The 17,080-nt window shown below is 37.5% G+C and overlaps 1 protein-coding gene and 1 long non-coding RNA gene across 5 annotated transcripts in view; one reads left to right on the forward strand and one right to left on the reverse strand.

Annotated features, from left to right (window-relative positions):
• Positions 1 to 17,080, forward strand: part of MINDY3 (MINDY lysine 48 deubiquitinase 3) — an 84,591-nt gene that overhangs the window by 62,301 nt on the left and 5,210 nt on the right. For all 4 annotated transcript variants that reach the window (XR_001380038.3, XM_001498178.7, XM_023632239.2 and 1 more), the window contains 2 exons: positions 13,320 to 13,392; positions 14,736 to 14,823. Coding sequence is in view for 3 of the 4 variants with exons in the window: in XM_001498178.7 (XP_001498228.1) it covers positions 13,320 to 13,392; positions 14,736 to 14,823 (161 nt within the window). In the remaining variant the exon portion in view is untranslated. The remainder of the gene's footprint in view (positions 1 to 13,319; positions 13,393 to 14,735; positions 14,824 to 17,080) is intronic.
• LOC138921381 (uncharacterized) overlaps positions 12,410 to 17,080 on the reverse strand; it is a 58,918-nt gene continuing 54,247 nt past the window's right edge. The window contains exon 3 of the long non-coding RNA XR_011433914.1: positions 12,410 to 15,462. This is a non-coding gene — a long non-coding RNA (uncharacterized lncRNA). The remainder of the gene's footprint in view (positions 15,463 to 17,080) is intronic.

A 17,080-nucleotide genomic window follows, 5' to 3' on the forward strand; every position in this document is an offset into this window, starting at 1 on the left:
TTAGTTGTAACAGTACTTTAGGGGAATCTTTAGGGCTTTATATAAGGTCATGTCATCTGTAAACAAAGATAATCCTTTTTGATAGGAATACCTTTTATTTCTTTTTCTTGCCTAATTGCTATGACTATGACTTACAATACTATGTTGAATAGAAATGGCAAAAGTGGGCATTCCTGTCTTTTTCCTGATCTTAAGAGGAAAGGATTTTAACCTTTCACCTTTGAGTATGACATTAGCTGTGAGTTTGTTGTATATGGCCTTTATTATGCTGAGGAATGTTCCTTCCGTACTAGGAAATTTTTGAGCATTTTTATCCTGAAAGGATGTTGTATTATGTCAAATGCTTTTTCTGCATATTGAGATGATATGATTTTTTTATTTCATTTTATTAATGTGGCATATCACATTTATTGATTTGCATAAGTTGAAATATCCTTGCATCCCTGGACTAAATCCCACCCAATCATAGTATATGGTCCTTTTAATGTGCTGTTAAGTTTGGTTTGCTAATATTTTGTTGAGAATTTTTGCATCCATATTTATAGGGATGTTGATCTGTAGTTTTCTTTTCTTGTAATGTCCTTATCTGGCTTTGGTATCAGGGTAATGCTAGCCTTGTAAAATGAGTTTGGGAGTGTTCCCTCCTCTTCAGTTTTTTGGAAGAGTTTGAAAAGGATTGGTGTTAATTCTTCTTTCAGTGTTTGGTAGTTTCACCAGTGAAACCATCTAGTCCTGGGCTTTTCTTTGTTGGGAGGTTTTGGATTACCTCTTCAATCTCCTTTTAGTTATTTGTCTTTTCAGATTTTATGTGTCTTCATGATTCAGTCTTGGTAGGTTGTATGTTGTTAGGAATTAATCCATTTCTTATAGGTTGTCCAATTTGTTGGTGTGTTATTGTTCACAGCAGTCTCTTCTGATCCTTTGTGTTTCTATGATATCAAGTTGTAATGTTTCCTCTTTCATTTCTGATTTTATTTATTTGAGTCCTCTCCTTTTTTCTTGGTGACTCTAGCTAAAGGGTTGTCTGTTTTGTTTATCTTTTCAGAAAGCTAGCTCAATGTACAGGGCTTTTACCTCCTTGGTTAAACTTATTCCTAGGTATTTTATTCTTTTTGCTGCAATTATAAATGGGATTGTTTTCTTAATTTCTCTTTCTGATAGTTTGTTATTAGTCTATAGAAACACAATAAGTTTTTGTATACTAATTTTGTTTCCTGAAACTTTACTACTATTAGTTTTATCAGTTTTTTGGTGGAGTCTTTAGGGTTTTGTCTATATAATACGTCATCTGCAAATAATGACAGTTTTACTTCTTCCTTTCTGATTTGGATGAATTTTGTTTCTTTTTCTTGCCTTATTGCTCTGGCTAGGACTTCCACTGTTGTGTTGAATGAAAGTGGTGAGCATGGACATCCTTGTATTGTTCCTGATCTTAGAGGAAAAACTTTCAGCTCTTCACCATTGAGTATGATGTTAGCTGTGGGCTTGTCATATGTGGCCTTTATTATGTTGAGCTATGTTCCTTCTATACCCACTTTGTTGAGAATTTTTTGTCATAAATGGATATTGAATTTTGTAAAAGGCTTTTTTTGCATGTAGTGAGATGATCATATGATTCTTATCCTTCATTTTGTTAATGTGGTACATCACATTGAAGTGTGGGTGTTGAACCATCTTTACATTCTGGATTAAATCCCACTTAATCATGATGTATGATCCTTTTAATGCAATGTTGAATTCAGTTTGTTAATATTTTGTTCAGGATTTTTACATCTATGTTCATCAGGGATATTGGCCTGTAATTTTCCTTTCTTGTGATGTTCTTGTCTAGTTTTGGTATCAGGTAATGCATCATAAAATGAGTTCGGAAATATTCCCTCCTTATCTCTTTTTTGGAAGAATTTGAGAAGAATCGGTATGTATTTCAAAGTTTAGAATTTACCAGTGAAGCCATCTGGTCCTGGACTTTTGTTTGTTGGGAAGTTTTTGATTACTGATTCAATCTCCTTACTAGTAATTGTTCTATTCAGATTTTCTATTTCTTCATGATTCCGTCCCAGTAGGTTGTATGTTTCAAGAATTTATCCATTTCTTCTTGGTTGTCCAATTGTTTGGTGTTTACTTGTTCATAGTAATCTCCTGTGATCATTTGTATTTCCATGGCATCGTTTATAATGTCTCCTCTTTCATTTCTCATTTTGAGTCCTCTTTTTCTCTTAGTGAGACTAGCTAAAGGTGGTAGATTGTTCATCTTTTCTAAAAACCAGCTCTTCATTTCATTGATCTTTTCTATTTTTTTTCTTCTCTTTCACTCTGTTCCTTGTTCTTTCCTTTTTTCTACTAAATTTGGGCTTCATTTTTTCTTTCTAGCTACTCGAATTGTAAAGTGAGGTTGTTACTTGACATAATAACCTCACTTTACGCCTCCAATAGAGTATGTCGAAGTTCACTATATATTCCCCTTTACCAGTGAATGTTATACTTTCATCTGTTTTCAGATTACCAATTAGCTTTGTTTTGTTTTAGCTTCAAGAACTCCCCTTAGTATTTCTTGTAGGGCAGGTCTCGTGATGATAAATTCCCTCAGCTTTTGTTTGGGAAAGTCTTTATTTCTTCTTCATTTCTGAATGATGACTTTCTTGGGTAAATTATTGTTGGTTTACAGGTTTTTGTTTTGGTCCCTTTGAATATGTCAGCCCAATCTCTTCTGGCCTGTAAGGTTTCTGCTAAGAAATCTGCCTATAACCTTATCGAGATTCCTTTGTAAGGAATGAGTCTTTTTTCTATTGCTGCTTTCAGAATTCTCTGTGTCTTTGGTTTTTGAGAGCTTGATTATATGTCTTGGTGACGATCAATTTGGTTTGAATTTCTTTGGGGGCCTCATGTACCTGAATGGCCATTTCTCTCCCCAGATTTGGGAAGTTTTCAGTCATTATCACTTTAAATAAGTTTTGTGTCCTTTTTTTCCCCTCTCCTTTTCTTCTCAGACTCCCATAATATGGGTATTGTTTTTTTTAATGGTGTCCCACAATTTACTTAGGCTTTCTTCACTCTTTTTTAATTCTAATTTCTTTATTATCTTCTGACTTGATAATATCTAGAGATCTGTCTTCAAGCTCATAGATTCTTTCTTCTGCCTGATTGACCCTGGTGTTGAAGTTACCGAGTGTATTTTTCATTTCATTCATTGTTTTCTTAAGCTTCAGAATTTCTGTTTAATTATTTTTTACAATTTGTTTGTTGAACTTGTCATTTTGCTCATGTATGGTTTTCCTAAGTTCATTGAGTTGTCTATCTATGTTCTCTTCAATCTCACTGAGCTTCCTTAAAATAGTTATTTTGAATTCTCTTTCAGGTAACTCATAGATATCCATTTCTTTGGGGAGAGTTACTGGAAGATTACAGTATTCCTTTGGTGGTGTCATGTTTCCTTGGATTCTTGTGTTTCTGATGGCTTTGCATTGATGTCTGCACATTTGAGGTTGCAGTTACCTTTTCCAGCCTTTTAGGACTGGCTCCAGTGGGGAAAGACTTTCACCTGGAGGTGGCTGCAAGAGCACCAGCTAAGTGGGATGCAGTGTGTTCGGTTGTTTAGGAGGCACAGTCGCATAGTCTTTGTGCAGCTTCATTAACTGAGGTTGACAAGGGCTGTACTGTGGGGATCTTCTGTGGCCAAGATTGCAGAGGTCATACATGTGGCAGTGGCAGGTAGTGCTGTTGGGATCCTTGGAGGTGAAGGCTCTGGCTACTCAAGTCTTCCTGTTCTTACTTTTTTTGCCCATGGGGGGAAGTTCTAACCAAGAGGATCCTTCTCTGCTCCTTTCCTGGCATGCTGGCACTCAGAGCAGTATCAGAGCTTGCGTCCCAGGATCAGGCACGTCCAGAACTACCACAGTACCTGGGGCACAGGTGCACTTGTTGCAGCTGTGGCACTGGTGTCTGGGGTGCACATGTGTGCAGATCTCCCATGGAACTGGAACCTGGTTTTCAGGGTTCACCATAGTGTCTCTGGTTGGCATGGGGGCACACAGCAGTGGCACAGGCCCTGGGATGACAAGGTGCAGTGGTGGTTTGGGCCCAGGGGCAGATACAGTGGCACACAGCCTGGGGATGGTGGGTCAAAGTTTCAACTCTGGCCCTAGGGGGCAGTCACAGGTCACCAGCAGCAGGACCCCACTGTTGGTCTGTTAAAGCTGCATATCAGCACCCAGGAAGCTGGGCTCAGAGCAGTAGCACATGGCCCCAGCAATGATGTGTCAGAGCCTTGTTGTGGGACGGGGAGTGGGGCTCAGGGCAGCAGTTTCTGCCCTGGTAATGGTGGAACAAAGCCACAACCTGGGGCCAGAGGTGGGGCACAGAACAGTGGCAGCTCCAGTCTCATATATGGTGAGGTGCTTTGATGCCCCATCCTGGAGAGGGGGTTACAAGAGTGACTGGGGTCTCTGAGAGCAGGTCTCACTGCAATGACAGCTCCAGCCATTGGGAGTAGATGCAGGGTGGGCGGACTCTGGGCAGCTCTGTTAGCTGGGACCAGCATTAGTGAAGACTGTGGGGTCCACTGTAGCAAAGGCTGCAAATGGCCACAGAGCTGAGGCTTGCTCGGGTTCTCCTGTTCTTTTCCCCGTGCGGTGAACTTCTGGAGGACCACTCCTAATGCCAAGCCGCCCTTGACTGGGGAATGGGGTGACACAGGTAATATGCTTCCTGTACTTTTTTATGCAACCATCCTCAGTATTTGAGCGCAGGGTTTTTGCTCCTACTTCTTTATAGTCCAAAACTTTGTCTCTGAGCTATTTTCTTCAGTTTGTAGTTGTTTACATTTATTTTGTTGTTGTTGTTTTGTGTGGAAGACATGTGTTGGGGACTCCTAGCCCTCCATCTTGCTGATGTCACTCCCCAGAATATTTCTGTATAATTGATTGTGCCAGGAAAGATACAGAAGAATAAATCATCTTTATGATTCCCCTTTGAGCCTGAGCTCAGCTATTCTACCAAACTAGCGAAGATAGTTTTGAAAAGTTCACATATATATCACTATAATGTCCGCTACATCGTCATTAGTTAGGTTGTCTTGCTTATCTCTGTGTTTATGTACTTAGCTCTTATAGTTTAGTCATAACCGTTACCTAACTCACTGACTTGTCAAGTATAACTTTAAAATCAAGTCACACCTTAAATTCCATTGTAAATTGCCATGTAGGAACCCACACTATTGGATCAGTGAAGTCCTTGTGAGCTCCTGAATGCATCCAGTTATCTATGAATATTTTGTTCTATCTTGAATTTTTTTTATTCTTGGGGATCTCCTCTTTTCATCTCTGAACATTTGAGTCACACGAATTTTAGGAATACATCTTTTCTCTTACCACTTACAATAACTTTAGGCTAGTTACTTTTAGGTGTATAAACCTGTTTTCTTATATGTCAAATGAGCATAACCACACCTATTTCTTGGAGTCATTATGAAGATTAAATGAATAATGTTGTGGAAAACACCTTGCGCAGTGGTTAACATGTAGTAGGCACTTAACAGATGGGAGTGCCTTTCTCTCTACACCTCAGGCTAAGTGGTGCTTGTATTGGTGAGTAGACTTTGAATTAGCTTCTTCCACTATGACTTTCTCTAACTTAAGAAACATAGAAGTTCCTTTCCTCTTGGAATTAATAATCTTTTAAACTTTCGAAAATGTTTCATTCTAAATCTTTTGTTGGCAAGTAAAAGAGATTACCTCTTTACATTTTCCCACTACTGAATGAAAGTAGCCTTATAATAAATCAACAACTTTATCTTGAATCATTGTTATGTGTAGCACATGGACTACGTCATGGAGGGTGACAGACTTGTAACCATTCTCTTACCACTTTGAATCCTTTGATAGAAAAGAGGGGCAATGAACAAATCATTTCTGTTCCTAAAAGTTTTTAATAAATTTTGAGCTAAGGATCAAACTTAATAAAGTACAGTTTTTGGAAACCATAACAAGTTAATATGAAAATAAAATTGATATAAATAGTGTAAGATTAAAAGAAATGTTGTGATTAAGGTGAACTTTGATCAGTTAGAGAGTTATGAAGACCTGAGGAGGGAAAGATCACGTTGGCAAATGAAGCAAAAAGAAGATTAAGTGATGTATCTATGAACACAAGTAGGAGATTTGCTGGCTACTCTTTGCATATAAATTGCTAAGTGTTTGACTTGAACAGAAAGACAAGGCACAAGAAAAATAATTATGTAGCATTTACTAAGGAGAAGTCATGCTAGAGGCAAGAGGTTATTGGAATAACGAAGGAAATTAATGGTCACGGCTTGGATTTATATGTTACAGAAGTATATTTCAGAGAATGAGTTGAGCGATCTCCTCTTAAGGATTTTATTTAAGGTATATGGTTTTTTTCCTGCCACCTCTAAGCCCCTTCTAGATGCCTACCTTTTCTGTACCTTATTTTCCAATGGAGAGAGTACCACTTCACGATCATACATGCACATATGTAAATGCCTGCTCTGTTTCAGGACATAGTTGAGGACTATTTCTACCCATACTAATATCAATTACAGTATGAAAGGTAGATTCCTTCCAGAACAGAATACATTATATGATGAAATATGTAAGATGGCATGATGGGTAAACTGGTCATCTTCCCAGAGTTTCCACAATCAGATCTTTAAAGTACTGGGTAATTTTGATTTGAAGTGATGGTCCAAGATATCAAGCACACTCTTATCCCTGTGTAACCACCATTCCAAACTGAACATACGGCTTCCCCATAATCCACCTTTTTGGATCTGCCACATTTGTTTCATTAGTGAAAATTTTAGAACAGAAATTGAAACTGTGAGTGAATGAGCTCCTTGAGAAAAAGAACACAAAAGGAGAGTATCAGATGATCTCAGGAGATAATAACTGTTAATGAACAAAAGTGTAAAGAAATGCCTTCTGAGTAAGAAAGGAGTGTTCACAGACGTAGAAGACGTGGACCTGAAAAAAGCTAATGTTAGAAGGCTGGTTAAAAAAATCCACCAGGAACGCAAAGATACTAAAACTAAAGTTTAGTTTCTTACTGTCGATAGCAGTAGATCTGTTTGTTTCCTTTTTGCAATTTTGTTAAATCATTAATGAGGTCGCAGGCTTGTACTGTTCAGTTTGTTTTACAAAATTACAAGCAAAATTAGAATTTCTTTTGTTACCAATACTATATCAATACTACTACCAATTTATAATCAGTGGCAGTTTTTCAAAAATGAGTCCTGAGAGATACATTTGAAAATAAATTGGCTGTGTTTTTACTAGAGAAAGAAAATTATTGATTGAAACTTTTCATTTCTATAGTTTTATCTGTGACAACTTGAATTATTAAGAAGAAAGCGAGCAAAACTTGTTTAGCCTTGCTTGTTTAGTCATATATAAAAAGGCATCTTTTTATATATGACCTATTATGAAGAAAATAAACTCCACTTTCTCATCTGACTATCACTGTTCATGGTTTAGCTATATATAGTCGACTCTAGGACATAGAAGGGTTAAAAACAGAAAATTCTTCACTTTTAGTCTTTACAGTCACTTGGAAACTAATCAGCTAATCTGTTAATTGAATTTATTTCCCCAAACATATCATGCTTTTATTTCAAGATTTAGACAAATCACGCTTTCTCAGAACACCTAGTATACTAACAGTTCTTACAAGCTTCTGGGTCATTCTGGTTTCCATTTAGCAGAGGCTGGTGTGGGGACAACTGTCCTTTGTCATTCTCTTCAGAATATCTGTAGAAAAATTGACCTAGAAGGAAGCTGAAGAAAAGGGAATTTGAGGGCCGAGTGGTTAAGTTTGCGCGCTCCACTTCAGTGGCCCACAGTTTCGCCTGTTCGGATCCTGGGCTCAGACATGGCACCACTCAAGCCATGCTGAGGCGGCGTCCCACATAGCACAACCAGAAAGACCTCCAACTAGAATATACAACTATGTACTGGGTGGTTTCGGGGAGAAGGAAAAGAAAAAGAAAAAAACAAAAAAAGATTGGCAACAGATGTTAGCTCAGGTGCTAATCTTTAAAAAACAAAAAGAGAGAGAGATTTGAGTTCCGGTACCCTTGAGTATTTTTGTATTGATCTCATTCCCCACCCGACTATAGCACCCACCTCTGACATCTACCCATGTGTCTGACAATGAGGTAGACCTGTAAAAGCTCTGTGAGCAGCATGCTTTAGGCATATTATGAATTAAATGTTCTTGCAGGCTAAGCACCGATTATAGCATTGCCTCTGTGAGATGCATTTTCAGTGTTCTAAACAGTTGACTTATTATGATCTTTTGAAACATAAACTTGATTTATAAGTGGGCATCTGTCTAAAAATAATAATGATGATGATGATGATGATGATGATGATGATGATGATGTCTGGCCTTTGCGTGGAATGTTACAATTTATAAAGCACTTTACTTGCATAGACTCATTAAAACCTTACCGTAAACCCAGGAGGTAGGCAGGGATTACCATCGCCATCTCGTTCATAGGAAAACCAACTTTGTGACAGTTGAAGTCACTTCTTCAGAGCTACCTATCTAGTTTTGAGAACTGAGGCCAGATTCTAGGTGTTCTTCCAGAAAATCAGCCATCTTTCCTCCTCTCTCCACTACCAGTGTCTTTTTTAAAGGCTGAAGTCATAAAGAGGTATTTTTTAACCTGTCTAAATTTATCTACTTTTAACTTTTTTTTTCCTTCTTCTTCCTCCTCTCCCCAAAACCCCCCTGTACATAGTTGTATATTCTAGTTGTGAGTGCCTCTGGTTGTGCCATGTGGGACACCACTTCAGCATGGCCTGATGAGCAGTGCCATGTCCATGCCCAGGATCCGAACCGGTGAAACCCTAGGCCACCGAAGTGGAGCGTGCAGATTTAACCACTTTGCCACAGGGCTGACCCCTTAACTATTATTAATTTATTGAAATAAGGATTTGATATTGACTCTCATTCTCATTGAGCAATTAGAATAATCTCCATTTCAGATTCTTTTGGATCTTAGGAGCTCAATAATTATTTTGATTCCAAGCATACAAATAAAATGAGGTAAAAAAAATATTTTTAACTATTAATTTCTCCTTTGTAATACTATCAAAATTTTAATTTCAGCAGGACCTTGACATATCACATCTAATTACTTGGTTCAGTTTAATGAGTAATCCCAAATTCAGAAATGAAAATAAACACTCGTATGTATGCTCAGAGCCTAAGCAGACCTATACAAAGTGTTACATGTGGGCTTTGGAGAAAGTTCATAGTTTTATTTTGTTTTTTGCATCTCTTTTGTGGGGGAAAGTGTTTGGATATGTGCTTTGTATCCAGGTACACATTTTACAGGAATTTTTTTAAATAACAGTAAAATAAAAAGTAGGATGGAGGTAAATTGATAAATGTGACCAAAGATACTGGACAAGAGAGGAATTTTGGAGTGCTTCCACCTACCAGCAACAAATGGCTGTATCTAAACTGCTAAAAGCACTCCAGTTGGTATCAGACAGCCTGGATTCAAGTCCCACCTGTTACTCATTAGTGTGTGATGTTGGGTGAGTTCCAAACCTCAGTTTTCTCATCTGTAAAGTGGACTTAATATCTACTCTACATAATTATGCAAGTACTCAATAGATTGACCATATTACTGTTTTTTAAAAAATCCAAAAGTGTGTGGCATTGACCTTATTCAGTATCTTCAAAGACACTGAATTCTACATAGATGGTATTTGAAATAATAGTCATGTTACTGCACAAAGAGCACAATCTGCTCATTGCAAGGCAACAGGCAATCGTCAAGAGGCAAGATGGTGGCAGGGAAAGGGCACTTTATTAAGCAGTAAGCTAGCAAATCGGATGATGGGGGGACTAGTGTCCTAAGCGGGGCACAGAATCTTGAAACAGTTATATAAGCCAGTGCGTTATAGGGGAGGGGTTAGGTATGTTGACCCTCTGGTGTTACAGACTGGGAGTCGCCACACCAGATCTTTCAGTTGTCATTGATGATGGCTGACAGCATAGACTCTGTCCAGGGGTCATCACTTTCCTAAGGAACTCAAAAGAACAAAGTTATCGTCTTACTGCAGCTGGGAGGTACATACACAAGCAGGGGTCATAATATCTACAGGGCAGGTAGATCTCCTGGAGGGTGCATATCCCCTGGGCTGGTCAGTTAGAGGTCATTCAAAGTTACAATATGGTCTCTTTTCTACAATATGGCTTCCCTAATGTCAACCTTGTGTTGAGTCGGTATCAGTCACAGGTTTTCGCGTTACGTGTAACGGGGTTTGGTTTTGTTTTCCTCTTTCTCTCTGTCTCTTCCCTTCTCCCTCACCCCTCCTCCTTATAGAATTACATTTCAGAAAACAACACTATTTTGCCAAGGGATATATATTTTGATTTTAAAATGGCCCTTTAAATACTTTTTTTTTAAGTTGCTAAAATATATGTCGACAGCCATCTTTTGTCAGTGGGCTGCAGTTTTTTAATCTTTAAGAATAATTTTATTTGTTGTAGATTAATATATGTCAATCCTTAGACATTCTTAGAAATTGCCTTTTAATTCAGTCTTTTCTGATCCTTTTAAAGGACATTTTCTTCTCTAGACCTTTGCTGCTCCCCTCGTGTCACTTCTGCTCTTCACCCCGCTACTGTGGCATTGTTGTCACTGTTTCTTTCATGCTGCACCAGCCAGTTTTCCTGTCCCCTGTCATCATGTTGTCTTTGTTTTGCAGCTTTTCCATCACATCCATGATACAAGTGGTTGTGCGGGAGAAGCCATAAATTAACTGCTCATTTCTTTCTGAACTTTATACATACAGTTCACCAAGCTGTTTTTGATACACGCCTGGTGCCTGAACAGTACTTTGATTAAAGCTGAAATTAGAATTAGCTTGAATAATTAAATGTAACAAGTGTTAGCGAGCAGCTGCTGCGCTCGGCCCTGGGGGTATGGAATCCCTGCCACCTGGGAGCTCCTCCTCTGCTGGGAGCCAGGAGCGAGCCAGGGTGCCACGGAGGCGAAGACACCGCGGAAAGCTGGAGTGAGAAGCTGTCTTCATTGTGCCTAGGGGCAAAAGTCACATATGCTTTTCAGTAAGAATTATATTAAATTGTAGGTATATGTTATTAAAGCCTTAATAACTAGATCTTGATTTTCTTTTCTATACCCAAGAAACTTTACTCTCTCTCACCTACAGTGGTTTAAAATGTCCTGGTGCCAAGTGCTCCGCCCTGCCGTCTGCTCAGTTCCTGGCATCGCTCTCCTTCCACAATGTTTGCTTTAGCTAGCGCCTCTGTGAGAGGAGACCGGCCAGGCCTTTCCTTGTATTCCCTAAATTGACTGTTTGCTGGTGTTAAAAAAAACAACAACTTAATTTCTAAACAGCTTTTTTCCTCCTTTTCAAATGTTTTAAAACACCATTTACCTGTATTGGAATATTTACACAGTAGCTACCTTCCATCTCAGCAACTGTGGCCTCTTTTGTTCTGAACCCCCACCTCAATTCTTCATTCTTCTGAGCTTTAAAGCCTGTAGAAGTCCATTTTATATTAATGTGTTTAATTTACCAATGCATTCAAGTTCTGCTTTTTCTTTTAGGGCTTGGTCTGCTTGACTAGTCAACAAATTGTCCTTTCTCAGATTTCCTCTGCTGTTGGTATTGAGGTCGTCTTATCATCATCATGTCTCGATTTCCTTATTCTCTAGGGCATTAGTAGACTAAATACTAGATGACCAAAGTTTCATCTGCTTTTGAAGGTCACTTTGTTGTTTTCCTAGTTGTTGTTTACATCTTTATACAGCCAATTGCTCTTTCTGGGGGTGAGAGCTGAGTCTCCATTTATGGTAAGAGGGAAGCGTGTCCGCCATTCATTGCTCCTGGAGAACATGGTAGCACACACTGGCTCTGGCGAGGGGATATACCTGAGAGCCCATGAACACAGAGGCCTGTCTGGATCATTCTCCTTGTCTGCTACTGGCCAAACAAAGCCTGTTTTACATTCGGAGATGCTGAGCTTTTAGCTCTGACTTGCAAAATAATTATTTTCTACCTTGCAAATTTATCAAACTTAGGCTCACAAAGATTGAATATTTTCACAAGTACCTTCCAACAAGTTCTCTATTTTCTGTACCTCAAATTATTGGTGACTTGACAAATTGGAATTATTCTAAACCTTCACTTTAAAAAATTGTACATTTTTAAGTATCCTACACGATTCTTAGCCTTTTAGTCAAGGCCAATCTGTCTTCAAATGGGTAAGCATCTGCTTATGAGGTTCTTGAATAGAAAAGAACCTATTAAAATAAAAAATAACCTACTTTAAATAAAATAATAAAGAACCTATTTTAAAATCATACCTTCCTTATTTCCTTTCTGATAGAGAAAGAGTACATGCCACATCCTGAAAGAGCAACTGTACTTTATTCTGTAGTTTGGTTGTAGAAGCAGGGTTTTTGGACATCTTTTTCTCCATGACAAGATTTTCTTTTTAAATTTTCTAATCCCTGAAAAGGATAGTGTGTTGGAAGTTGATGTAAAGCTGCGCAGTCTTCAGGAATGAGGACATGGGTAGAGCACTGAGGCACTGTACATTTAAGGGCACAAACAACTTGCTTGTTTCAAACGACTGTGATTTCAAACCGCCCTGGAAGCCTTTTATGTGTGTCATGTTCTGTTTCATCACGAGAGCTTGGGCCGCTTACCAATGCTATTTCCTCATCAAGCCAAAGAAAAGGAGTATTTTCCATAAACTACTCTACAACGTTTAATTCCACTCAGCATTTCAACTTTGAACTTCGTTCTCCCATTAAATCTGTGGCTTTTATTTAAATCAAGTCTGTTATAGGGATATCTTTTCCTGCTCTTATATAGTCAGTTATTTAAGTAACAGTGGATCATTAACATTCTTTCAAAAAGTTAAAAAACGTGTTAAAAGGAATTTGTTCATAAAGAATTATTTTAATTGGATTTCGTAAAGGGAATTTAAAGGTGCTCGTTGTTTATTGAAAGATATACTTAATTACTAAATATTTCTTATATCTTTAAGTAGAAAAACCTTTTATCATTTAAGTTTGTAAGCCTGTTTAAAAAGTAGTTTGGCTTTAAGGTTTCCTTGGAGTTCTCAGGTAGAAGTTATATATATATTTTTTTTATTAGAAACTAACCTTGAAAAACTTTGCCAATGTGCCCAAGAAAACTAATATACAGGAGTGTCTAATAATAGGCATTGTGCCTAAAATAAACTTAATATAGTGTTCCTTAACTCTTTCTATCCCTTCTATGTGATTTTTTACTGGAATTTTTTTCACCCAGATAATGGATTCATACCTGATTCACTTTTAGAAGATGTGATGAAAGCATTGGACCTTGTTTCAGATCCTGAATAGTAAGCTAAATGGGAAATGCTGTTTAACCATTTTACAAAGATTCCATTAAATTTAAAACTTTATACACAATTTTGCCCTTCTTTTAATCTAAACCTCCATGTACAAAGCACAGCACTTTATATAAAGCAAAGATTTAGGAAGAAATCAGCCTAATCAGTATGATAACAGAGACTTGACATCCTTAAAATGAGCTGCTTAAATTTTTTTCCAAATTCCTGCATAAATGGCTATATATCATCTACTTAATTTCCCTTGTTTCATCATAATACATAACACACCTTAAATTATAAAGTTAGAACAATTGAGTTAGATTGTTTTTCTACAAGTAGCTGAAAGATTGGACTGAGTTGTTCACTCTGTACTTCAGTGGTCTAGTCACGTTCATAATACGTGATGGCCCATGAACTAACAGGGCCACATTAAGGGTTAGTAAGTTAAATATATTAAGTGTCATATGACCATGCCTTTCTTTGTGTCATGTCATAACCTCCTGGCCTCACTCACACCCATCAAAATGTCCTGGCTTTTGCATGTTGTATAATAAGGTATATTTAACTTGGCACCTATACTTTGGGAGATAACATGGAGAAGGAAAATTTTCTGAAAAGACCATTTTCATTTTTAAAACTCTTCAAACTGCAGTCCACTTCCTTCTGCCTTCTTTCTATTTGCACCTAACACCTTTCCCCAGCCTTGGCTACACCTAGATGGGAAGGGCTCTGCAAAGCACAATCTGCTGTCGGCTGCTGCTGCAGCAGTGGAGCCGCACCGCTCAGGGTAACTCGGGACTTCAGCTCTTCGAGGGTTAGCTTACCTCTCTGACCTTCAAGTCACATTGTCTGCGAATGTGAAGCCTCCACCTCATTTGGTTCTGGAAACTAAGCTTTTTAGGAGATGCTTTTGATTATCTGATGTGCCACTGCCTTTAGACGCTCTTTCTTGTTCTCCTTGGGCTTAAAAACAACGTTTTTTTAAGTCAAATGCCTCATTTCATTGTTAAACTCAGGCATACCTACGAAGCAAAGAGAATTTGCCTTGGGAGGTTAACGCCTGCATTTATAAGCCTAGGTTTTTAAGTTTCTTTACCTAATAAGGAACAATATTCCAAAGCCATCGTCATCATTTCAATTCTAAATAGTAACAGATTACTCTGGTTTAAAAATAACCAAGTTTTGGCAAATTAGATGTCATTCCTGCGTATTTGTCATTAGGAGTCTAAAAAGGACAGCTCTTAGGATTTTTGGCAGTCAAATGTGTTATAGTACCAGCAATTTAATCATGAAAGAAGGAAAATAAGTTTTTCCTTTGGTATCCACTGTTTTTCTTTTTTTTCTCCCCATAGTATAAATCTTATGAAGAATAAATTAGATCCAGAAGGATTAGGAATCATATTATTGGGTCCATTTCTTCAAGAATTTTTTCCTGATCAGGTAACATACTTGAATATATTTATTGTCTTGTTCTATTGGGATGATCATCTTGTAATTGTTTCAACATTCTTTTCTACTAATTTAAAGTGTTCTGACATGCAGATATAAGACTAAGACAGCACTGTTATGTAAATAAATACTTTCCCAAACAGAGAGGCTAGGAGGGTATGTGTGTTCTAACACAGTAATGCAGAACTTTGGCGGAGGGAGTGGTAGACGATAGTGTATTCACCAATATATGTACATAATGATACTGTTTTTCTGAAGAAAGGATAAAGTCCAGAAGTGTGGGGAATAAAAAGAGAGAGATTCTCTTTATCCACTCCCATCCCTATTTTCCTTCTCTCAGGTAACTATTGTTAATAGATTGGTATGTGTCTTTTTCGAACTTTCTAAGTACTAAAGAAAGAAGGTAAGGAGCCTATATGTAGTGGAAGCCCCTACTCGTTCCAGCAGGATTTTAGTTGAGTAGAAGGAAAGCCTTTGAGTAGAGCTGTGCCGTCACGTTGGGACCTGTCTTCCACTGGGCTTGATTGGGCCTCAGTTAATAAGGAGCCCTGCTGGTCTCAGTACTGAGTTAACATCCACGTCGTTGACAGCCAATGCCACAGCCTGCTCCAGTCTTCTCTTCTCTGTTTCCTGTGAAAGTGAAGAATTTCCACATGATTTAGTTAGGTATATTGTGATCATTTCATCCGATAACAGCATGGTCTAAATTAAAGTTCATTGTTTTAATAAAACTGCTAATTTCTATTCCAACTCTATTATAAAAGGGATGTATTGCCAAGTAGAAAAATTGTAACGAAATGATAGATGGAAAATATCAAGATAAAATTATTAAATTTCAAGGCTATAATTGTTAATTTGATGTCTCAGATTTAAATTTTCTTTAACAGAGTAGACAATATTATTGTCATTCATTCATGGTAATTAAAAAAGAAAGGGAACCTGTATTTCTAAACCTGTATCTATCTGTTATGGTTACTGTGGGTAAAGAAAGTGAGTGAAGTAAAATTCAAAAAGTAACTAAGAATATCACAATATAGCTGTTAGACTTTTTAAAATTTGCTAAGTGCTTCATAAAAAGTAGAGTCATTTTACATTTTGTGACTATAATGTCAAAAAAAAAGATCTCTCACTCATTTTGGCCATTATTCATATACTTGTTTGTACCTAACAGACCAATGTAGTCACACCCAGTAAAGATTCACTCAACCAGGAATAAATGAAGTAAAGTTGCAAAACTGGAGTCAGAAGCACAGCGAGGAAAATCTTTATCTAACTTCGATAATCTTTGCAAATGCTTAAAGTAGGTGCTGTGGAAGAGCGTTTCTTTGCCATAAGGCAGAGCAGATGCAGGGGGAAAAGAGCCGTGGGAATTTCATAACCATCTCAAGGCAATTTGTTTATGACAAGAATAGCAGAAGCAGATACCATGCATTAAGCACGTACTGTGCACCAGGCACTATGTGCCTTACCAATTAGGTAATATTTTCCCCCCACTTTGGCAATGAGGAAACTGAAGATTAGAGAACTTAAGAAAATTGCTTAAGGTCATATAGCTAGTAAGTAGCTAGTTCAAGTCCAACGTAGGTCATCTAACCCCAGAGACTAAGCATTTTACCACTGTGTTATACTGCCTTTTGTTGATATTTCAGTATTTTATGCCAATTATTAACGACTGGAACTAGAGAATAGAAAATGTATTCAATTACAGTAAAGTATTTGAGAGTTAAAGTATGTTAACTCGAAATCAACAGCCAAATTATTTATCTAAGTAACTAATTGCTTTGAGTCATATATATAATTAAGAAAGTGATCAAATAAATTATTGATTTTTCTGTCTTTTTTTAGAGCATTTTCAGTGGGATACAAAAAATTAGAGGTTGGATTTTAGTTGGGAATCTAAGACATGAAAAGTTAAAAAACAGCTAAAAATTTAAACAATCTTTCAAAATAACTGAAGAGATAGTATAAAGTCGTATATGATTTGTTCCCAAATTAAATATTGAGACACTTGTTATTATAAAGGTCCCAAAGTAATAAAGAATCCAGCTAGTGTTGGAGTCCAGACAAACTTTACAGAGAAAGTAAGATTTGAACCCGGTCTTGAAAAAGAAGAAAAGAGCAAGAGAGAAGGGCATTTTAGAGAGGAATAAAAAAAACTCATGAATGTGCAAAGAGCTGACAACAAAAGCTCTTTTCATGGGAAAATGAGAAATATGCTTGTCTAAAACAGAGAATTCAGAAAGGTGAG

The sequence above is a fragment of the Equus caballus genome, chromosome 29, assembly GCF_041296265.1.
Source record: "Equus caballus isolate H_3958 breed thoroughbred chromosome 29, TB-T2T, whole genome shotgun sequence".
Taxonomy (NCBI): domain Eukaryota; kingdom Metazoa; phylum Chordata; class Mammalia; order Perissodactyla; family Equidae; genus Equus; species Equus caballus.